This window comes from Alosa sapidissima, chromosome 10 (genome assembly GCF_018492685.1).
Source record: "Alosa sapidissima isolate fAloSap1 chromosome 10, fAloSap1.pri, whole genome shotgun sequence".
Taxonomy (NCBI): domain Eukaryota; kingdom Metazoa; phylum Chordata; class Actinopteri; order Clupeiformes; family Clupeidae; genus Alosa; species Alosa sapidissima.
The window spans coordinates 20,947,322-20,971,461 of NC_055966.1; the positions used below are offsets into that span (position 1 = coordinate 20,947,322).

Below are 24,140 nucleotides of genomic sequence, written 5' to 3' on the forward strand. Positions count from 1 at the left end.
TTCATGTGCCGACAGCCTATTACCTGCCTTGTTGTGCATCGTACAAATCAGAACCCAATGTGAAGTGGCAAGGTGTGTTGAACTTTCTGGGACTCGTCTGTGGTGAATGTGAATATTACCTGCAGGCTGCCACGTGGGCAGTACTCAGTGATGATGCAGATGTTGGGAGAATCGATGCAAGCACCGATGAAGCGTGTCAGATGCTCATTCTGGACATCTCGCATCTGGAGTTCAAAGGGAGAGATGAATGACACAGGAACAGGGACAAATAACACTTATACATGTATACAACCAGAATTCTGAAAAAGTTGGGACCCTTTGTAAAATGTGAATAAAAAAAGAATAGCTGCTGTTGTCTTTGAACTATTCTCAATTAAATATAGAGTTGCCATGATTTGTAAATCATAACATTCTTATTTTATTCACATTATGCAAAGCGTCCCAACTTTTTCGGAAATCGGGTTGTACAAGGACTTATGCAAATACATGGCACAAAACTCACACACACCACGCATACACACGCACATACATCTATTTTAGAAGCACTCACATGTTTCAGCTCAAAGAGCACTTTTCTTGTCAGCTCAATGCGTTTCCTGTCGATGTATTTGATTGCGACGATGTTACCCTGGGAAAAACACAAAGCACACTGTCAGCGTTCCTCTGACTTCCCACTCCAGATACTAGATCCCTTACTCCTTTACTGTCAAATACACCTTATCAAACCTACCTTAAAGTAGCCAGTCTTGGCAAACACCTGGAAGTTGCCATCTCCCGTAAGCAGAGAGCCATAGTTGGAGCCTCTCTAGATTGCACAAGAAAATATTTATTTTCCCCAGTGCACCATAGGTCATGAGTATTTATAAATACCAATATATCAGCACGTATTTGACATTTCAGGCATCTGTCGGAGTACTGGTGGGGGGTAGTGGACGGCTCACCAGGGAGAGGGTGAGCTTGCTGCCTGCGCTGCGCAACACTTTCTCCAGGTTACTCATCTGAATGTCCTCCCAGGAGATCCTCCAGAGCTGGGCCACCAGCTCATTCTCCAGCTTCAGCTTCCTGTGCAGAGGCGATTAAGTATGTGTGTGTGTTTGTGTGTGTATGTATGTTTTTGAGTGTGTGTGTGTGTGTGTGTGTGTGTGTGTGTGTGTGTGTGTGTGTGTGTGTGTGTTTGAGTGTGTGTGTGTTTGGGGGGGGGGGGGTGGTGCATGTGTGTGCATTTGTGAGTTTTTGCACACGAAAAAGTGTATGAATGTGCATGACAGAAATAGAAAAATTAATATTCATGTGACAAAATTGATGGAGAATAAGAGGCTCATTTCTACATATAATACTGAAGGGTTATGAACTGAGTATGAGTGAATGTAATCATATGCAGCCCACACTCACCTGTACACAAACACTGTGACCGTGAGGATAATGATGATGACAAAAAATACCACAATGGTGACCATCTGCTGCATTGTGATGGTTCCTGAGAGACCAGGAGGACAAGGAGGAACTCAATACTCATGCGTTTCAATTGTAATTTTCAACACTTAAGGAATGCACACAAAAAACTAAGAACCTCACACACCTGAAAAAGCGTCTACCAAATACCAAATATATTACACAAGAACCAGCAAGTCTTCGTCAACCAGTTAAAGAGACACAGAACTTGATCTTTCACTGAATTACCTGTCCCAAATACCTAAAATAAATGCCCAGGAACAATTGAACATGGCACTTTTGAATGTTTGCTCATTATGCAGTAAGTCTTTTATCATCAATTATCTTAACTGCATATTTGAACAGAAACCAGGTTAAATAGCAATGGACCAGCTGTACTCTCGGAAATATGCCCTCCTGAATATACAGTAATTTCCTGTGTATTAACCGGATTGTGTATAAGCCGCAGAACAGTGTTTTATGCAAGTTAAAAAAACAAAACCATATTAATACCATATTAACTTCCCCCGTGTATTAACCTCATAGCTAAAGAAATTTTGCAAAATCAATGTATAAACCGCGGCTAATAGTTGGGAAATTACGGTAGCTCTGAATATCCTTCAGGGACTGAGAAAAAAGGTTGTGGGATCGTTTCTATATTTGCAGATCTTATCTACAGTGTTGCTTATGTGAAATTCAAAAGGAACAAATATTTTCAACAAAAAACAACAATACAATCTCTGTTTCAACAATTGATATGTTGTCTTTGCACTATTTTCAATGAAATATAGGGTTCACATGATTAATCAATCATTGCATTCTGATTTTATTTACAGCATGGTGCTGTAATCAAATTAAAATGAGCATATATACATTTTTCATGATATAGTCAAAATTGTCAGTTTCAAAATGTGATATGTTGTCAATGTCTTTTTCACAATAAAATAAGGGTTTACAAGATTTGCGGATTTAGATTTACATTTTACATTGCGTTCCAACGTTTTTAGAAATGTGCTTGTATTGTGAAAGTGCAGCCTTTCCTTTCCCATCCAGAAAATGGTTCATGCATTTTCTGGTCTACCTAAGAACGTTTTCAATAAGTTACAGCCCATACAAAATGCTGCATCACATGTTTTCACCAGGACCAGAAATAGAGCCCTAATTACACTAATGATGGTTGGTTAGTTTTAGCCCCCCAATACAGACAATCAGACATGCTTTTACAATACAAGACTACTCAGCTGGTATAATCACTCCAGAGGTGAAAACTGAAAAACATAGGGGATAATAGGCTTTAAGTGGCTATGTGCTTTTATGATAATTTCTCTAATGTGCCCTACTGGCCGCTAGTATTTCTTCGTATTTCAGCACTTTGTATTGCAAATTTGCACAAAAGGCGCTCTATAAATAATTGATTGATATAATAGCTGTGGCTCAGGAGGTACAGGAGTTGCCCAGCGACCTTATTGCAGTGATCTATAAGAAGAGCACTGCTCCGGATGTGCAGGTTGGTGTCTTCCATGAGTCGCATAAGTAGAAAAGCCATTTAAATGCTGTACATTTACCATTTACAATAAAGAGAAAAGAAAGTTAAAAGTGAGGTGATAGTTCTACAGCTCCTCAAGGATGGAAGGGCACAGAAAACGAGGTTAAAGTTGTTAAGCAATTCACAGTATTGTCAAGCCAGACATTACAATACTCTAGGTAAATTAACAAATGGAAGAATGCATATCAGTCAGTGGATATCAGGCATACATACTGTCAAGACAGACTGGACTGTCATTCTTAAAGCCACATTCCGGCACGTCAGGTGGGATGGAGCCCCCTGGCCACTGGATGACCATCCCTGGCACAGGGGACATCTGCTTCTGAGTGCCATTGTACACCATCACAATCTACAGATAAACCAACAAAATGTTATGTATTAGAAAGAGAATGGGAAAAGAGAAAGGAGAGAGAATCATAGAAGACGCAGTTAAGGTGAGGGGGAGAAGGGGACTGAAAATACTGTAATGTCAAATAACAGGGTAAGCGAGTAAATGCTGCACATATTTCTTTATACAGCAGCACGACTTTACTGTGAAATTCCACTGAAATGTCTTCAATTTTCTCACCCATTCACATTGACACAACGTGTGAGAAAAAATTGTGATGTGATGCTTTTGGAGGAATAATTGGCGAAAACTCAGAGAGATAAAACTGTGTGAACTTGCAAAAAGTGCAAAACATTTCACGTCAGATATGGGGGGAGTAAAACACCTTTAATTTAAGGAGGAAAAAATCTGTAACAACAGACGAAACGGGCTGCTAATCATTGAATTGAAGAGCCTCCAACAAATAACAAATCAGAGGACACACTAGGGGCTCGACCTTTGCCCAGATGCGGTAGAAAGCAAATTTGTAAACCACACTTGGTGCTACTCAGGAGCTGACATAAATGGCCTCTCATTACCCTCCCAGCAGCACTCTCCAAATTGCTGATCAAGTGTCTCGGAGCTGATGCACCGGCCGCCCTGCACACAGCATTGATTACTGGCAGCCAGACTCAAGGCACACAGGAGACAGGTATGTAGATGGACGTATTGATTCTGCTGTGATGTCTGTGCTGGACAAGCATGTCCACAGAAATGTATCAGTGTATGTCAGCAGCGCGCCAAACAACGAAAACACACACACACAAAAACACACGCACGCACGCATGCAGGTATACCAAACATATATCCTGCTCTGACTGCACTGTAAAAAAGGAAAATTCAGGGCTGTCCAATTTATCAAACCATATTACAATTACATCAAACAGTCTTGAATTAAACACATCCTTATTGTGTTCAAATAGTCATTTAAATTGAGCAATCCACTTTTTCTCATTGAATCAAGTAAGGTAAGCATATATATTGGGGGAAAAAGCAAAAGAGGTCACACTTACTTAACCACAAAACATGGACTTAAACAAACTCATGTTTCTCTTTCAAACACAATCTTATTATGTTGAACTGACATATTTTGCCACAGCAATGAATTTATCCAACAGAATCATGTCAGATCAATATGAAGCACCTGAGTACTGAACCAGTAAGGCAAATAAACACATAGGATGCCATTTCATTGTTCCCATGAGCTTTTGCAAGAACACTAAAACAGATGGGCTCCCCCTATTAAGTCAGGTTCTGCTCAAGGTTTCTTCCTGGAATATGGGAGTTTTGCTTTGCCACTGTTGCCATATTGCATGCTTTTAGGGGGTTAAGGGCCAGTCTTCGGTCATTGTGTTCCCTAATTGTCTATATATAAAGTCATAATCACAACACATACCGTATTTTCCGGACTATAAGTTGCACTTTTTTTCATAGTTTGGCTGGTCCTGCGACTCAGGTGCAACATATTTATATATATGGTTTTTGACTGGTGCGACTTATACTCCGGTGTGACTTATAGTCCGGAAAATACAGTACTAAGAACATAAAGTTTTCACATGGATATTCCTAAAGAGGGCTATGTTTAGATTCCAGTAGAATTTGGAGCTGAGTTGTATCTATGTTTTGCTTTGAGATAAACCATGCTTTGTTCCCACCATGATTGCATTAGGTATTGAACATGCACAAAACATCAGCATGGCACATGTTTTCAACTTTGATAAAATCAAGTAAATCCAGCAATTTATTTTTTCAGTGTGTGTTTTCTATTTACCAAGGGACAATGTAAGTTCTCTCACAGCTCAAGTCATATGCCAAATACACACCCCTCAATATATATATAGATGTATTCATATATACAATATGTATGCAAAACTGATAAGATATCAGTGAGGCTGTTGGTGAGAACATATATTCATTGCCATATTCTTATATAAAGCCAAATGCTAATATAGAAATGTGCTATTATAGAAATCTCAGGCTCAGTGTGCAAGATTACAAAATTATGCTTTTGTTGAATACATCTGTGTTTTTCCCTAAATGTAAGAGGATTAAAGATGATAAAGTTCTGTTAAGTGTGTTTTGTTATGTCTTTGTGGTTTTGTGAGCACAAAGATAAAGCATCAGAGTACATGTTTGATGTAAGAGTGTGTTTTTCCTGTTTGTGTTTAGCTGCACAGTGCACACATGTTTGTACATGTGTTTGTTAACATGTGTTTGTAAACGTGTGTCTGACTGGCATCAAATCCATGTGAGTCACGTAACCCATGAGACAATATGTGGGAAGACACTTCAATACCTGGAAGACACTCGAGTTGGTGTCCGTCATGTCCCAGAGGGCGAAGTCAGTCTCACGGTCACCGTTCTCATCAATCTGCACTAATCCTGTCACTCCTGTTGGTGAGACGAGATGGTTTGCTCAGATGAGAGGGAGGGAAAGACACATCAGCAGGATACAAGTGGATACAAACCAACCCCCATTTAGACTTCAGTATCACAACAACAACAGCAAAAGCAATCCTAACCCTAGGCAGGTGAGAGTGATTGTTTTGATGGTTTCCTGCCATTTACAAGAGCCACACAGAGTATTTACTGTTCGACCTTTACTGAATGCTGGATCACTGTGAACCACAAGAAATAGAGCATTTTCAGCTAGAAAACTCTCAGGATGTGTTGATAGAATTCATTTATGCAAATGACATTCTGGTGAATTTGGTCTTGGTGGACTAGATCTGCTTTTGTCAAATACTGCTGCAGCGAGTATTGTGGCTGCTGCCGCCGAAGTACTTCAGCTACTGCCAAAAAAGCATGGCAAAAATGCAGAGGTGGATTCCTTAACAATATAGTGTTGGGGTTCAGAGAGAACATGACTGTCAAATCAGTTGAAGCTATTACAGGATTTTGAGCATCATTTTTGTATCATGAAAAAAAATTGAGAGAATACTTTACTTATATCCCATTGTTAGCTTTAATATAGGTAAAGTATATAGATCATAGTATACGGGCAACAGGTTATCTCAGGGCATCAAATGTCACAGTGTGAGTCACAATCCACTCTCCAAAACATTTCAGTTATGACAGTTGCTCCATAGCAATTCCATCTGGTCCTTAGACATTACCCACACAAATAAGTGCTTTTGTAAAATGTACACGTACAAATCAGGATCAGCAAAGAAGCCAGTTTTACCTAAAATTTCCCACTATGCTTCAGTTGAACAAATGTAATCAAGCCTGACTTGAAAAAAGAAAAGACTTGATAGTCCCAATGTAATTTACCCCCCTGTTGAGTAAAAATAGTAAAACATGTCTATTGTGTTATTTGAATGAAACTACTAAAATACCTGAAAAAACATCCCAAGACTAACAGCCATTGCAAGGGTTCTATTCACTCTTTCAGTGATTGTAGTCTTTCACTTAATTGCAGAAGCAATCTGGCCATGATTTTAATTTCCTGTCCAGATATGACCAGGCCTCTCATCATTCCACCCAGGTATAATAGGCCACAGGAAATCATGTGACAAGTAGGTGAGACACAAATCACAATGTATTGAGGAAATGACTTCTGACATTTAGTCCCGCATGAAAAGCTAAGCTATTAGCGCCAAGGGAAATGTCAAATCCCGTGCACAAGATAGGGGGTGAGATGGGTGGGAGAGGGTCAGTGTGACAGGTCCCTTGGTCTCAACAGACAAGGTTGGTGTGGCTAAAAACGGATTAACTGTTTGTAGTCCAGTAGTAACAGGGTTACACCCGGAACAAATTAGTAACAAGCTGAATTTTTCAGGATATGTTCAGAATACCTTTAGGAATGACATACTAAAAGTCCCCGTGAATCCCCCTTGTGCTCGCTGAGATATTCAAGATGGTGTCCAAAATGGCCACCATTTGGAGATTTATCTATATCTCAGGCTTAAAACCTGATACAAATGCAATTAAAAGGTCAAAATATATGTTTTTTAAGGGTAAGTGAGTCAATTTCATCATTAGTTTCTTGAATGGAGACATTTCATAATAATAAATCACTTCAGTCATCATCCTCATCATCAGAAATTGATGTTGATTCTTCAGTTTCTCCCTCATCATCTAGTAAAGATGGCATTGGTGCTGCATTGTTGCATGTTTGACCACTGCACTTTGTACACAAGGCAGAGCAGTGTACCCCCATCTTCCTGCAGCCACATGACACTCCACAGCCATCTGCTCTGCAGCCACAAGAGATCATGTTGAGCAGAGTGTCTGGAGCAATGGGGCGGTCAGTTTCAACTGGAGTCAAGATATCCTCCATTTTCCATCCCCAATCTGTTGGCTGCAATGGCCTTACCATCCATTCCTGAACAATGAGATATGTTCTGAATGAATTGGCTACAGCACTTGTTGGACGCAAAGTTGCCAACTGGAGGGATGAGGAAAGTGAAGTTCTGCTGATTGCCTTATTGTAAGCAGTGTATCGGAACTGATCCAGTGATTCACAACTGGAAGCTCCATACAGCTTCAGGAGGAAGCTTTCACCTGCTTGTTGTACTTGCTGATGAGTACTTGCAGCATTGATGAATGTGTCAAGTAGATCATACTCTTTCTTCTTATGCACCATATTGAATGCCTTACGCTTCCCATGGCGATACAGAGCAGATACAGTGTCACATCCAGTTATATCATGTAACACCATCAGATATTTACTGGTGTTACCAATGCTCCTTATGTGAATTTTGTGTTATTGTCACATTAATGACCTTGTAATCTTGGTTAACTTTAATTTTAGCAGTATGTCAATGGTGAATTTGGATTCCTTGTATGAGAAAACATATATTTTAACATTTTTATTGCATTTGTATTATGTTTTAAGCCTGAGATATGGAAAAATCTCCAAATAGCGGCAATTTTGGACGCCATCTTGAATATCTCAGAAAGCACAAGGGGGATTCACGGGGACTTTTAGTATGTTATTCCTAAAGGTATTCTGAACATATCCTGAAAAATTCAGCTTGTTACTAATTTGTTCCGGGTTTGACTCAATTTTGAGCTAATGCTCTTGGACTATTGGGGGCAGAGAACAGACTATTGTAGAGCAACTTGAAAGACTTGGCACAGCAATGGCTCTGCAAATTAATGAATTACCTGGGTTTCTAGGAAGAGGGGGGCTCTTCCTAGAAACCTAGAAATCCTATAAAATGGATGCAAAAGAGCGTTGGTTGGGGAACTGGTGTTGTGAAAAGACATTGAGTGGGGGCTGGAGACGGGTCAAGGTTAGTGCCATCTGCGTCATGCAGTCATTATCTAGGCATCTGCAGCCCTTTGTTTAGTCTGATTTTAATCACAACTCTGACTCATTCGAGTCTTTACACTGAGATTGGTAATGCAAAAAGAGAGCCTTGTAAGTCTTCAGCGATCACATCACCACATCTGAATCCAGCTGTTATTACTCTCCTAACTTATGGCCTCTGTGCAAATTGACAGGAATACATTTTTATCACCAAGAAACATCATGCATGCATTTGCAAAAAGTAATTTATATGTAAATATTGATATAACACCCAGCAGGGAGAGGGGGTTAGATGGCTCCTATTAAAGTAAAAGAAAATATGCTGAGTAACTCCAGGAGTGAGGCTGACAAGTTGAATTTAACATGCTCACAAAGCCCTTCAAACCCACACCAGAGAGGCAGCTCATTCGTTAATGGAACAGAACCCAAGGGAAACATGTTGCAACGTGATCTCATCTAACCCACCGTCTCCCAACTTGGTTCTCGTGTCAGACCTACCACTGACCCTCTTTTTCTCTCTTTATTTCCCCCTCACTTCTTCCATGCACTCTTCCTCAGATGGCCGTTCTGACTTCATTTCATACTCATTATTTTGAAAATGATGTGTTACTGATAATTATGTGATACTGAGTTACAAGCTTCATCTGTATGTGAACTTTGTGACACTGTCTTTAAACTACTGAACACTATTCTAGGCTGCTCTACTGACAAAAACACTTTGAAACATAAAAAATGATGAAAATTAGTAAAACTTTTCATGGGCTACAATCTAAATTCACTCTACGTAGTGCTTAATAATGTATTAACAAAAAGGCCACACCATACATTCTATTTCAAAATGCCTGCCAATGAAAGGTACAGAGCAGGAGTGAAGACAACAATGAGAAATGAGGCTGAAAAGCTGAGTCAAGTGGACAAGGTCATGCCCATGAAGTGAGGGTCACATATTGCAATTCAAAAGAGGCACGACTGGCAAAAACCTAATTTGTAGCACACTGTGCACTAGAGCAGCCTAATTGCAGAGTACAGTCTTACAGTCAGAGGCAGAGTACTGTCATATGAATGCAAACGGCAGCCAAGCTCCATATCCTCAAAGTATGGAAACCTGTATATGATGGCAATAACATCAATCAGATAAAGCTATGAGCAAAGGAAGGACGAGGGAGGCAGGAACAACCGTGCTAGGAGCGGATTAAGGAGAAAAAGTTAATATATTTTCAACATTCTATAAAACACGTAGGGATGTTAACCTACACTTGCCATTCTTGGTCAATAGATTGACACTACACTGCTCCTTAATAATAAGAAACACCAGGGACAAAATCCTCAGACAAAGCTCCTTCACACAGTAAAGCAACAATACTGACACACTGATACCGAGTTTTACAAAGCCCTCCGACGTGTCACTTTTGTGCCATTATACATCACAGGGCTTAAAATTCATTTTTCAAAATGGGGGGGAATTCCCCCCTTAGGTTATTCATGTAGGGGGGATTTACACAATTTGGGGGGGGAGGGGGTCGATTCTGATACCAAGTCAAGAATTGCGATTTCAATACTTCGATACTTTTTAAAAAAAAGTGTTTGATTTTGGGGCCCCCACCACCCTGACGTCATCAGTAATATATACTGTAGTGGGATCATTCACAACAGTGGACATCCTAGATTCTGCTTGACTCTCTCCACACACACAAACACACACTGAAAATGATAGCTTATGTGATATGTTTCTATCATATATTTTTGAATTCATATAGAGTGTATTTATTTAATAATGCATTTTTTAAAGTATAGCATTTTACTAGTAATTACTACTAGCATATTTAGTCATTTGAATGCCTCATATTGACGTTTAACCTATAACACTTAGGCATATCTTTAATGTGGTGTGTAGGTCCAATTGAGTGCACATTGGTGATGAGTAGGTGTAATTGAGTGCCTGTCACTTTAAGAAAATAGCCCCCCTTCAACCTGACGGTTTTAGGCTGTAGTCGCTAGTGAATAAAAGTTGTGCATAGTGCGGTATGTGTATGCAAATCATTATGTTTTCTATGTCATTAGATACAATAAATGTTGACATGTCGAAGACAATCTTTCTGGGATCAAGTGTTGACGTGACCTGAGCTAGCAGGATAGTTACCAAGGAGCTCTTTCCAGATGTAAAAGTTTGCCATGGTAGCGTAGCCTATTTGCGTAAGCGCAAAGTGGTTCTCTCTCTCTCTCCGTGTGTGTGTGCGTCTGCATGAGGCTATGTTCAATTCAACTCGGTAGTTGATTAGTCCGGTCAATAGCACCGCATTCACGCCACTTAATGATTAGGCTATATTAACGTCATCAGACAGGCTGTAAAAGTGTATGCGGGAATTTCTCGCATTATGATGGCTAGAGTTGCGGGACTTGAACAAATTATGCGCAATACCCGCAATCCCGCAGTGAAATGTAAGCCCTGCATCACATACTGTACAGAGAAGAAAATCTGTAAAACAATCTGTATCATTGTGTCTGTGTCATTCATATGTGTCTGAGTAGGCAATATCAAACTAAGAAGGTAAGTCGGTGATCTTTGATCCAAGCAGTAAGGATGTTTGTTATTATTTAGCCCACATTATAGCCTAGTATACTGTAGATTTTTAAGACATCAGTCAGATCCTTTTTGCACTCAACTGATAATTCGGACCTGCTATTACGGGTATTTTCAGTTCACAATGTACTAGCTATAAATAGACCAGAAAATATAACACATATAACTGTGCTAGGAAGGTGTGTATAGAGGGATAGGAAGAGACCTGTTTGATCCGAGTAAGGATGGGATTGATGAAAAAATGATGAAGGGATATATGATTGTAACATACCTTCAGTCAATTTCATACACAAATAAGGTTCAGATAGAATAAATGAATATTAGCCGATTTGTATTTCCAATGATGTGTCAGTGTGGAGAAATGCAGCTACCATAGTACCTATAGTAGATGTACATGAAAGTGCATCTCACTGCATGGATTCAGTTCAGCATTTTTATGTAACCAAGGCGCTAGGCTCTGGAAAAGCCAGAGAACGGTTGTCATGCCAAACCAAGCTTTGGCCATGCTGAAGCGGGAGGCTGAGAGGAGAGCCTGTGGTTTCTGGTGAGAATACATCAGGATCAGCATCCCTTCTCTGTCACCACATGCCAAGATACAGCCGTGAGTTCAATGCACTCTGGCCAATGGCATGGAGAGATACAGGTAGAGATCGGAGCTGCCGTAGAGTGATGGCTGACAATGACGAGGAGAGGAAGGGGATTAGGGAGGATGAGCCAGATGGACTGAGGGAGATAGGGAAAATGAGAGGAGGCCGGGCTGCTGGAGGAAGCGGAGGGACGGCTGACAAGAGCATTTTCCAGCTGTGACAGGTCTGGGTGAGCCTGATAGGCTTTGGAAGGTCTGGCTTAATAATAATGTCCTTCAGGCCAACTCTGACAAGACCTCACAGGGTCTGGCTGTACACTGGTTATTTGAGGGCTTCAGGTGCAGCTTGTACCAAGAGGGGGAAGGAGAAAGATACTAAAAGAAGTATGTGAGGGAAATATCTCTGAAGAAGAAAAACAAAATATTGAGATACAGAGCACAAAGGAGTTGGCAAGGAAGGTAACAGGTGGGGAGGGAAACAGGCCATGACAGACAACGTAGAGACAAATCACACAATAGCATGTTATTTGGTGCGGCTATGGTGACCAAATTCTGCAGAGTGGTGAATGGTCTGAATGGTCAATGTGACAGTGAAGTGCTGGGTCACTCACAAAACACTTTCCAAAAATAAAATGCATTAAAATGCTTGGAAGCCTCTCATCCCCCCCCCCTTCGTTCTAATGAAGTGATTGCATTCATTACACTCTTGTGATTGGTCCAGTCTGGCATTCTTATAACGGAGACAACAGCTATTTGATAGTGGGTGGCGAATCTCTGACCGTGTTGGTAGGTTGTAAGGGACCCAGCTAAGAGGAACAGGGAGCAGGTGGTTGAAATATATGAGCAAAGAGACAAGAGAGACAAGTATGGAGAGCAAAACAAACACTTGGGAGTTGTTCAAAGAGATGTTGCAAACATGCGCTGTTTGTAATATAAACACCATAGAATGAGGGAGGGAAGGAGAGGGAGAAAGACAGAGAAAAAGTGCATACAGAGTGCATACATTAAAGCAGGGGTCCCCAACCTTTTATGTACCATGGACCGGTTTGTTTCCTATTTTTTTTCACGGACCGGCGGGGGGGTTCCATGTTCCATATGTGTTGTGCATGCATTACTTGAAAAGAACTAGCTCCAGTTATGTATGAACTGTGAAGGTAGCGATCTCTTAAACATGTGAAAAACGTGAACTTGAAGAAGTGAAAATTGAACAATATGAACTATGAATATTGAACAACTTGAAGCTACATCTAGTGTGAACATGCTTAAAAAATATGGGAACAAAAAACATGGGAACTAAACGTGCATTACGAATATAATCAGTGGGAGCCCTGTGCTTGTTTCCCTGCAACAAGAAGGTTCCATCTGGGGGTGATGGAAGATAGTGACACCCTCAGTGTGTTTGAAATGTCCAGTCGATTGCGCAATTTGGTCTTAGTTGCAGTCATTGCCGAAAACCCGGCCTCGCATACACACGTGGTGGGAAATGGTAGCAACGTTTTCAGCGCTTTTACGGATCTCGGAGCAGAATATCTCGGGATATTCTGCTTTGGTTTTGATCCAAAAACCTGCCAGAGAGGTTTCCTTATACACACTCTTAAGACCACCGTCATTTGCAGTTTCGATCAACTGCTCTTCCTCCTGCGCTGACAAGTTATGACTATTCGGGATATTGACAAATGGGTTGCGGACCCACTCATTGGTTTGCCGTGGATCTTTGGAGGATGGGAAGTAACGCTCAAACTCATTTAAAAGCGCAACAAGGTGATCGCGAACAAGCTGCGAGAGAAAGGGCCCTGCCTCAGTCTCTCCCAAAACCCCCACTACTGTTTGGAACATATCAAATACACCCCGGTCCACTCGTCGTCCCCACAAATCAAGCAGACAGACGTAAGAAAATAGACCTTGCAAAATGCAAACATGCGTGCAATCAAACAACTGCATATAGGCCTATGCCATGTAAAAACGTGACATTATTGCGAATTAAATTTAATTTAGTTTGCATGCATTTTTTTAAAACTCATGTCGTAGGCTACGGCCCGGTTAGGAATGTCCCGCGGCCCGGTACCGGACCACGGCCCGGTGGTTGGGGACCGCTGCATTAAAGGACTAACAGCTGGCCACAAATCTTTGCCATTACAGGAGGATTTATTTCTTGTCCCCTATCTTAGTGTTTGATAAACAAGTGGTCCTTCACCATCAATAAAAGACATGCAATAACATGTCCCGTAGGATGTCTTTAACGAAGCAATGGGAAAGGGGTCCACATTACAGAAGGGTTGTTTGAACAGTTGTAAATTGCTGTGCATTAAGCACAAATTAATATACAGTATGTGCAGAATACATTCACAGAGTTGAAGAAGAGTCAGAATTTGTTATCAGCTAGCCTGGCGGGCCATCCTATATCATTGAAATGTATAGTCTGGAATCGACCCATTCACCTCGCTTAATCCAAGGGGCAGGCAGAGAATTGTCTTTCAAACTAACTAGGCATGCAATAGGTCAGCGCTACAACCAATCAGAACAAAGAGCAGGATGACGCCAACGCCGATTCAAACAACCGCTCTTCGTTCGCCATAGCCACCTTCCTTGTTGTTCACCGTCGCAGGACTGTCGTCATCCTGTTAAGCCCGCCTTAAAGGAGAATTCCGGTGTGATATTGACCTAAAGTGTATTGAAACATGATACCGAGTGTGAACGTATGTCTCATAGCCCATCTCGGCTTGTCCCCTGCACTCCAAAATCTGGCGCTAGTTAGCCGATGCTACCAACAGCTTTTTCAATAGTGGTGCTTCGGCATCGGGCTAGCCATGCAAATAAATCACTGTTTTACACCCATTTACGAGGCTCAATGTATCTCCACACTTCATTGGTAGACTTCCGAGGGCCCTGACATTTAAAACGAGACATTGAGAACTTTGAAAAAGCACTGGTAGTTTACTTACAAGACGATTTATACAGACAGTATCTTCACGAAGTTTAGCGTTTGCAGCCATCTTGAATTTAGTCACGATAAGTCGAGCAACGAGTAAGAATTAACAGGTATGATAAGGGATCAGATTCCAAAAATAATTCAGTGGAAATGCATGGATTCCAGTTTCTTCCAGTAGCAGCAACTGGAATCCATGCATTTCCAACAAAATAGAGCGCTGTGATTGGATGACGTCCACGGCGTCAGCCAATAGAAATCCCTATGGTTTGCTACTAGACGTACAGGCTGAGCAAATTAATTTGCCGCCGCTAGGGGGCGTCTAGATTTCTAGGCTAGTTATCAGCCTGATAAGAGGAAAAACTAGCAGGTTGTGTTCCTTGACTTGTGTTAAAGCACAGATTGTGGCGGAGGATGTAGCACAACGCATAAAAGGTCCAGAGAACTCTGACTCACACAAGAACCACTTGTTTATCACACTATATACTTTGCAGCGGTAATGATATAGATTTAACAGACCTCCGAACGTTGGGAAGGCCCATTCATGTGAATGAAACTTTCTGCAGCACTCTGAAGAGTCGTGTAATAATTTCAAATAATTATCCTAATCACAAATATGGCCTCTTGAAAGTTCTGAAAATCTCTCCTCCTTGGCAAAAGTTCATTATCACAACACACATAGATTGCACTCATCCAGAGTCTGGGAAGTTGGCTTCTTTAATCATCTCAGTGTGATATTGTCTGCCTCAGAGCCACCTGGACCTTTTGTGCGTTGTGGTAGACTACATCCTCCACCACAGTATCATTAAGTAAAATTATTGCTATGTGGGACACTCTAGGACAAAATGTGCCACAATAGACCCATACAATCAGCCATTTGTAGTGGAACCATGGTCTGTGCTTTGATTATAAGTGAAGAGACCAATTACATGAGACAAAAGATAAGATGGATCCCTGTACCTACGTTTTTGGTTTGAGTAAATTGGCTAGTAATAGCTACTCACCCAGCAGAGAGGTACTCAGAGTTAAACATGGATAATGTGACATTGGTTCTTTCCTAATAATGTTATGTTAGAAATTATTCTTTCCTTAATACAATTTGTGTTGTTAACTTTTTTTTTAATTTGTTACACAATATGTGTTGACAAACACAACATGCATAGAAAACAACACAACTTGCGTTGTTTAAACACATTTCTGTGTCCAGATGCGGACAACACATTTGTTTTAAGTGTGTGGCATTACATCAAATACTTCTTTTTACACAGTGTAGAGTTAGAGTCTTTCAAAATGCATGGCATTTTACTACGCAAATTACACAAATATCCACTCAAGTTAAAGATTTCTTTTTAGGAAATGTCATTAACTCCCAAGCTCTTTCCCACCAGCAGCTGACAGTTTCCATAGCCGAGTGATGTAGTACTCGAGTCCGGTCTTTCAGACCGAGTCCTCGAGACCAACACATTTTCATATATAAAAAAAAAAAATCAAAATGAAATTTCACTGCGGCCACGTCTTTGCCCCTTGTTGGTCTTGGTGCCCCCTTCTTTCAATATTCTGCTTTGCGTCCGTTTAATAGCGATTTTTATTTAGCCTATAGCCTGTCAAAATAATCTTAGCATCACAGCGCAAACTAATTCAGTCTTACACAGTGGAGAAAATGACAGCGCATGGCAAGACAGAAAGTGCGTCCAAAGAATTCACCCATTCTTCTCAGTTGAAATACTCGCTATCGCTAAGTCTACTCATCACACAGGCACATGTATCACATCACATGAAAGAACTTTTTCTCAGCTTTTAAACAATGTTAGCCGCTAATTGCTGTGGTGAACGGTTCGCGAGAAAAGTAAATAATATAATTACATTTAATCATAACGTCTACATAAGGTGCTACACCCATCTCCCTACCCATTCATCTCGGTGGAATACTTCACGAACCCTTCGTTCAACACATGACAAACCATATATCAGAATAAACAGCAGACCTTACCGAACACAAAGGTGTAAAGCAGTCCCCTGTACAGTAAGCCGTTCCAGAGTATTCCGGTTAAATTAAAAATGTAATCTGCAGCAAGTCTACATTCATGTCTCCAACTTTGGTCTTTAGGTTTCAAAATGTGTTTAAATCGTTCTTCATGATTTCATAACAGGCCAAATACAAAATAAATGTTACAAATATTGCCTAGATATAGGTAAATATTAAAATCAGAGGATATACAGCTGAGTAAGAGTTTGTGAAAGGAGTCTTAATGATCAAAAAATGCTAAGCATGCATCTAGGTTGCATCAGTTTCTTAAAGCTGAGCTGTGCTTAAATTGTTCAATACATGATTCCATAACAGGTCAAATATAAAATAAATATAAATATTAAATATAGCCTAGACATCTAAATATTAGATGATCAGATGATTTACAGTTCTATGTAATATGTCATGTTTCATGTTTTTGTAATGTTTCATACAGTGATTAAGGTCTACTGCTGTGAATAGGCTAAATACAACTTTGATTATTTTTATAGCCTACTACTGTATAGTTAACTTTGGCCTTGGTGCCCTGACATGTGGCCTTTGTGCCCCCCACCAAATATGCCCAACTGAAGGCTAAGTGGCCTTGCCCCTAAAATGGTGAAATTCCAAGCCTGGGCCTAACTGTTGATTATTAATTGGGGTGATATTAAATCATATGAAAACTAACATGTTTTTATGGTCTTGTTCTCGACTCGGTCTCGACTCCTAAAGGACTCGGTCTCGACTCGGACTTGCTTCCTCAAAGACTCGGTCTTGACTCGGACTCGGCTGTATTTAAAAACCAACGGACTCGGTCTCGACCCTTCAAAGACTCGGTCTTGTCTCGGACTCGGCATAGGCGGTCTCGTCCTCATCACTACCATAGCCTATAGACTTTACCGTAATGAGTCTATAATGACCATCTATATCCAACCAATTTGTACAGATAAATGAACCAACATATAAGACCTTAAACAAGCATATCAGGTTTAAGAGCAAATCTTTCCATAATGTCACATCTCATTATTGATCCCTGCATGTCTATCCTCTCTGCTCTATGTGTGTGAGTTCAGCTCCCACACACATCAAGATCTAGACTGGAGGTGTTATGGAAGAGTCTCTTAATTCAGTCTCTTAGTGGCTCTGACTTTGTGAGAGCATGATGTCTGAAATCAAAGCATAATGAATCACCACCACCAAGCCACATTAACATTTTATCTTCCCATTTTGTTGTATGTTTGATTGGAGTTGTTGGATAGAAATAACAATGGAAATAAAGAACATACTACAAAATCAGTATGTATAATTATAATGGGCAGTTTATTCTCTGAATGTAACCTACCATTTTCATCCATATCTTACTTAATCAATATCCAGGTTTAGTCTCACCAAATACTCCATACGCCCCCCCCCCCCCCCCCCCCCCATAAACCTCTTCAGACTCACAAGAAAGACTGTTTAGTTTCGATTCAAAAGTAAATCATCTTAACATGTGTTTTTTTTTAAACAGTCTCGTCTGATAGGCTGTCCCTGTCCTATGCTACATCCAAGTTGTTGCTTGGATGGTTTTTAGGTTTCACCTGCCAACCCTGGTCCCTTCGCTCCGTCTCAAGGCCACAAGCCGCAAGTGAGACTGCAAAACCACTCTGCAGCTCAATCTTATCCAGCAACACTCAATAATTCATCCGTCCACACAGGGACACTTTGACTTTGATGAGAAAATCAAATCAATAGTTCCAAGATAAAATAACACTGAGAGAGAAAGAGATTTCTTTAATCACTCTGTTATCTACCTCAGATAGGAATGAAATATCAGACACAGGGGAGTGAGTGTCGACACAGGAGGTTCCTTCAACACATGGGGAAGAAGCTCGACAAATTCTGTACATTTGAAAGTCTTAAATGATATCTGTGTTTGAGCAGTGGAAAAAAGTGAAAGGAGGTTTGACAGGTTTGAAACATGATTTGAACAAAATTAGATTTCTATCCACTAAGCCTGGATATTTTCCCTTCTGGTTCCAATCAGCATCCACAATTCACAACAGGACAGTATCATTCAATACAGAAAAACAGAGCTCACTGAAAGTCAGTTGGCTTAAAACCAAAATGGCCAACCAGACCACACCAAACCACACCAAAAAGGGCCACAGAATCACAACAGAAAAGAAATCTCAATGACCAAACTCACCGTGGAAAGTGCGGTTCCACATCCTCTTGGTGATATTCTCAGCCACAGGCATCATGCCCTCTCCTCCCGCCATGGACTCATTAAGAGCATGAGCGTACAGCATCAGACCATCATAGAATCCTCCAGAGATGATATTCATCTGTAGGACAGAGATAAATGTCACATTTACAGTACACGTATTGACCATAGGAAAGCTTTAGTTCTCTTGATAGGTCAGGAGACCTTGGTGTGATCTCATTATTGATTCAATTATTGATCACAGATATTTCTCCAAAAACTTCTTGGAGAGTAGGAGTTTGGAACAGAAATGAGATGAGGCACTTTATATGCTCTAGAGAGAAACAGAGGATGTAAGAAAGGTGACAGTCAGGCACACAAAGGAGAGTAATGTAGGCAAGGAGTAATTCACATCAGGCCCTAATCATCTCATGATATCAATGAAAATTCTGGGTTCGAGGAGGTGAAAAAAACAGACGATTTTTGTATTTTTATATTTCCCGAATTCTACTGGAGAACTCATTAGGGCTTGTCCTTCTACTATCTTGCATGCTTTTTTTCTAGAAGTTTTAAACCCATTTCATCTTCATTGTGCCCATTTTGTTTCTGCTTCATCCACTCAGAAACTACTTTCATTACAGCACAAGATGCCATTTTAATCAAGCGAGTTTAAAGTTTCATTAAACCATCTTTAATAACAACTCTTCCTTTCAATTTGAATTGAGAGGGTTGGAGAATTGAGAGATGATCAGAGAAAAAGACAGAACGAGATCACTTCCCTACTCTTGTGCAAACTCATAGGCCTACTGTAGAATCCAAGTATCTCCAAAAACAAAATATTGTGCACTTTGGTGTACTGTACTCGATGTGTGGAAATGTTAAAAGGGTTAATTCAAATATGAAATATTAATTCAAAGTTCAAAGAAATCCAATGGGATTTCATTAGATCATGGTAGGTGTGGTGATTAGCTAAGGGTAGTCACTTGCCAAAATAAGTATGTAAAGAGGCCAAGAATAATGAGGCCGAAATAATATTGTATAATCATTTCAATACATCTGGTCAGCATTTACTAAACCAACAACAAATTATTTATTTATCAATCTTGTGGTGGAGAAAGTCTCCACATTTTCTTACAGCTAATAAACAAGTAAAATGTATATTAGATAGACATTGACAAATAATGCACAGTATGACTGGTAAGGCAAACACCAGCAAATAATTAAATACACAAATGGTATCACAAATACCAGTATAACGAATAATCTAGGTTATTAAACTGCATTCAAACGGGTAGCTGCCAACTTCACTGAGGAAAATTTGAATTTCATGGAGGCATCATGTCATAAGCTGCTTTCAGACCTAGCTAGGTGTAAGTCTGCATGTTCAATGGATGTCAAGCAGTTGGACCGTATATCTAAACAACATAACCGGCTATTTGGAATTCTGAACTTATATTAGACGGCTCTTACACTAGCCTACTCCCCTAGTATTTCCAACGGACATCATGTAAATGAGCTTGTGTCTGAACGAAGCAAAGAACATGAAGAAATTCTGTTAATGTGCATGTTAAACCATGCAGGGATTCTGTTCATGTGCATCGGTGTCGTTCACACATATGACCACATAACGTCAGCATGTTAGCATCATATCTGAATCACCCGAAGGGTCAGATATGATGCTAACATGCTGACGAAAGTCGAGATTAAAGTCGACATGGCATTTCAACTTTATTCTCGAAATGTCGACTTTAAAGTCAACATGTCGAGTTTAATCTTGCCATGGCAAAAATATATTTTTTTCTTCATGTGTGGCCCTAATACTCCGTCGTAGAAACCAGCTATTGAGACACAACATTTCTCAGAAAAGGAAAGGACAGAGACTTCCAGGTTTAGAGCTGCACTACCCTGACCCCCACTAGCTGCCTTGGATTGATTGATTGGTTGAAAATGGAGTTTCTTTGACCCTCATTTCATGAAATATACCACAGAGCTCATGCCGCACCATTCCCATCTCCTCCTTTTAACATGACTCTCTCTTACCAGACCTCTTCCTCATCCACTCCCTAATTGCTCACTGAGTGCTGAATCACAGATGGACTTTGGACCTCTGGATGCCCACATCAGGGTACCCTGTCCTTGCCTGCCTCTTGTCTTTCCTCAAAGAACTTTTGGCCACCTTCATGTCTGCCCAAACAAATAACCACTCAAACACATTTCTGGTAAAGAGAGTAAAAGCCTATGACAGGCGAGGAGGAAGACCACAGATGCCTTGTGAGGACAAAGCACCATGTGACAAAGACAACATACCCACTCAAGTCCTTGCTCTGGAGATTTTTCAGAGATGTACATTAGCCTACCATCAATGACTCAGTCATCTGCAAGTTTGCAGCAGAGTGAATTCAGTGGTAGATGAATAATGTAGCACAGATTAATTACAGTACTCCATACAGAACAATCACTCAAAAGGTACATACACACAGACAACAGAAGTATATTTGGTTTGTTTTTCTGCATGTGAATCTGCAGATGTATGTCCTATGTAGTCACAAAACAGCAAACATTAAAATGAACATTAAAGTGAGTAACTGATTCCATTTTCTTCTTTGTGCTTGCTAGATAAAAAGTACAGAAAAAAAAATAGACAGTGAGTTACTTCATTCTTTGTGTTTGAAAGAACATATGAAGCCTGTCTCAGTTACTGAGTCCAGCTTTTTGAGAGAAGGAAACAATCCAGCCAACAATCCAGAGTTCCATTTATTGTACATAACTACTAGTCTGGAAATCCAGACGCAAATCTAGAAAGACCGTCGACTTCAAGGCACCTAACCCTAACCTTAACCCTAACCCTAGTACCTTCCATGCAGCGCTGCCTGGAAGACAACGTCGGGGATTTAAAACACCAACTTGAGGGGCTGCACCAAGCATGTACAGTATTTGAAAATATCACTGCACGCAATTGGATAACACTGCGACTAATGCTTACTGACTGGTTCCGGACTTCGACATTGTATCACTGTCATCATTTGTTTAGCTTGCCTCTGGCCCACCTATATCAGATACACCGATGTGATTGGTGCAGCTCGGATCCAAGGGCATGGGTGATGAACATCATTACTGATTGCCAGAGTGACTCGCTGAGCAAATTCAAATTGTGCTTTCGCGAGATCTCTGGATTTCCAGGGTGCATAACTACTACAGCTTTCAAGAAAATATCAACCTGGGTCTGGAAAAAAGGTGCTTAAATGTTCATGCTATGTCCAGTTTGTTTCCTCAGTGTCACAGTCAAGATAGCAAACCCTCTGCTGTAGTATCTATCACTTCCCATCTTTGACACTCGTTCCTTTTTCATATCTCATGATAACTCATCCCATTTTCCCCTCTGCTTTACAAGAGTGTCCTCTTACCAGTGAATCCTCCACGGTGAAATTGAACATCCTCTTGGCATCTGTTTTCAAGTTCATCACAAAGTCTTTGTATTCTGGGTTCTGGGGCTCCGTGTAGCTCAGGATCTTCACGCTCTGTGAGGTTAACAAGAAAAGGAGGCAGATTCTTGGATTAAGAATTATCTTGCTGACACTCTATTAATTCAAGCCATCACCTCTGATGAAACATTAGTTAATTCAGTAGTAAGGAGTTTTAGTCAAAAAGTAGCAAACAAACTGAAAAGATATGGTAATTCTTACAAACACCAACAACACACAGCCAAATAAAAGCACTAACAAAAGGATTGCTAGTAGCATGCTAACTTGAGTCTAGTTTTGTACAGACTACAGAACTGCATTGTGCATAGCCTAAGCTGCTAATTGCAATGACAAGTGTGTTCATCTGTCCTTCGGCTGACCAAATACCATGAAAATAAATCTGAAGACGATATCATAACTACCGGTAGGCATATGCGCATAGGCATAAAACAACCTACCCTGTTTCTTTGAGAGAAAAAAACATGCATTATTTGGACAGTTTCATTACAATGAATAGGACTCTTGACATTCTGAGGTCCTCAAGGACAGCCTTACATTATGTAAGTGGTGGGTAGGGATGTCAGGTGCATACATCATTCAGAGGTATGCCCCCCCCCCCACAGCACACATGTCTTCCTGTGCTCTATCATTAGTAAGGTACTGATTTATATCCCTCCATTATTGAAACAGTCCATCTTTCTCACTTTCCTTTGCGTTCAAATATATTTAAAGGTGCAGTCAGCGATTTAGCAGGAAGTCACGTTTGTTTGTGTTTATGTTTATATTTAAAATTATTAGCAGACACTTTTGCCCAAAACAACGTACATTATCCTTGAACCAAGGACCAAACGAAACACGCCAGAGAGGTAGCTTACCCCTACCTTCAGTATTCCCAGAGAAACTCCACGCAAAGTTTCATTTTTATTAAGGGGACAGGCTGACCCTATTTTGTTTCCAGTTTTCGGAGCCTGGGCTACCTACAGAGACTAGCGGTCGTGAGGAGATGATTGCTGAATGTGACAAAAAATGTCCTGGGATTGAAATTGCGTAAAATCTCTGACTGCACCTTTAAGCACCTCCCTTCACAAAAGATCAAGATAAATAATTACTAACTTTTTCATGACACTTTTCCACCTCTTAGCTTCAGAATCAATCAAACAACGTAATAGACACGTGACAATATAAAACACATGGCACTTAGCAGTCAAAGTAGATAAATATATGTTCAAGTTCTCAGAAGATAGTGCACACCTTGATAGATTATACTGCAGCTATTTCGCATTAAATGGTGCATATGCATTTTAAAACTATTTATATTCTTTCCAATATGCACCTAAACACGTTCTAAATGTTTGCTCAATAGCCTTTTGTCAGTCCCCCTTCCTAAAAATAAACACACACAGAAAACATATACCAGTATGTTGTTCCACTGCTTGTCTCCCTGCACGCACGCTCGCACGCACGCACACATGCATGCACGCACACATGCATGCACACACACACACACACACACACACACACACACACACACAACTGCTGACCCTGCCCTAGTAGATCTTGGGGTCCACCTAGCTATGGAAACACTCATGAATACAGATGTGTCTTTGCATTTTCCAGAGATTTTTCCATGCACAGACATTTTCCAGGCACAGCTTTCCCACATCTACCAGGTAGGGTGTTCTGTGGTTTATTCCTATGAACTTGTGCATATCACAAGGCCATAATAACAATTAAAAGAATAAACAAAATATAAAAGAAAGTATAAAAGAAAATACAAATAAAATAAAAATAAAGA

At 40.4% G+C, this 24,140-nt stretch overlaps 1 protein-coding gene across 2 annotated transcripts in view; it reads right to left on the reverse strand.

Annotated features, from left to right (window-relative positions):
* npr1b (natriuretic peptide receptor 1b) overlaps positions 1-24,140 on the reverse strand; it is a 67,706-nt gene that overhangs the window by 18,434 nt on the left and 25,132 nt on the right. For both annotated transcript variants that reach the window (XM_042106938.1, XM_042106937.1), the window contains exons 5-13: positions 22,289-22,402; positions 18,888-19,026; positions 5,641-5,735; positions 3,191-3,326; positions 1,393-1,477; positions 942-1,062; positions 731-805; positions 551-628; positions 120-224 (exon numbers count right to left, since the gene is read on the reverse strand). In XM_042106938.1, coding sequence (XP_041962872.1) covers positions 120-224; positions 551-628; positions 731-805; positions 942-1,062; positions 1,393-1,477; positions 3,191-3,326; positions 5,641-5,735; positions 18,888-19,026; positions 22,289-22,402 — 948 coding nt within the window. The remainder of the gene's footprint in view (positions 1-119; positions 225-550; positions 629-730; positions 806-941; positions 1,063-1,392; positions 1,478-3,190; positions 3,327-5,640; positions 5,736-18,887; positions 19,027-22,288; positions 22,403-24,140) is intronic.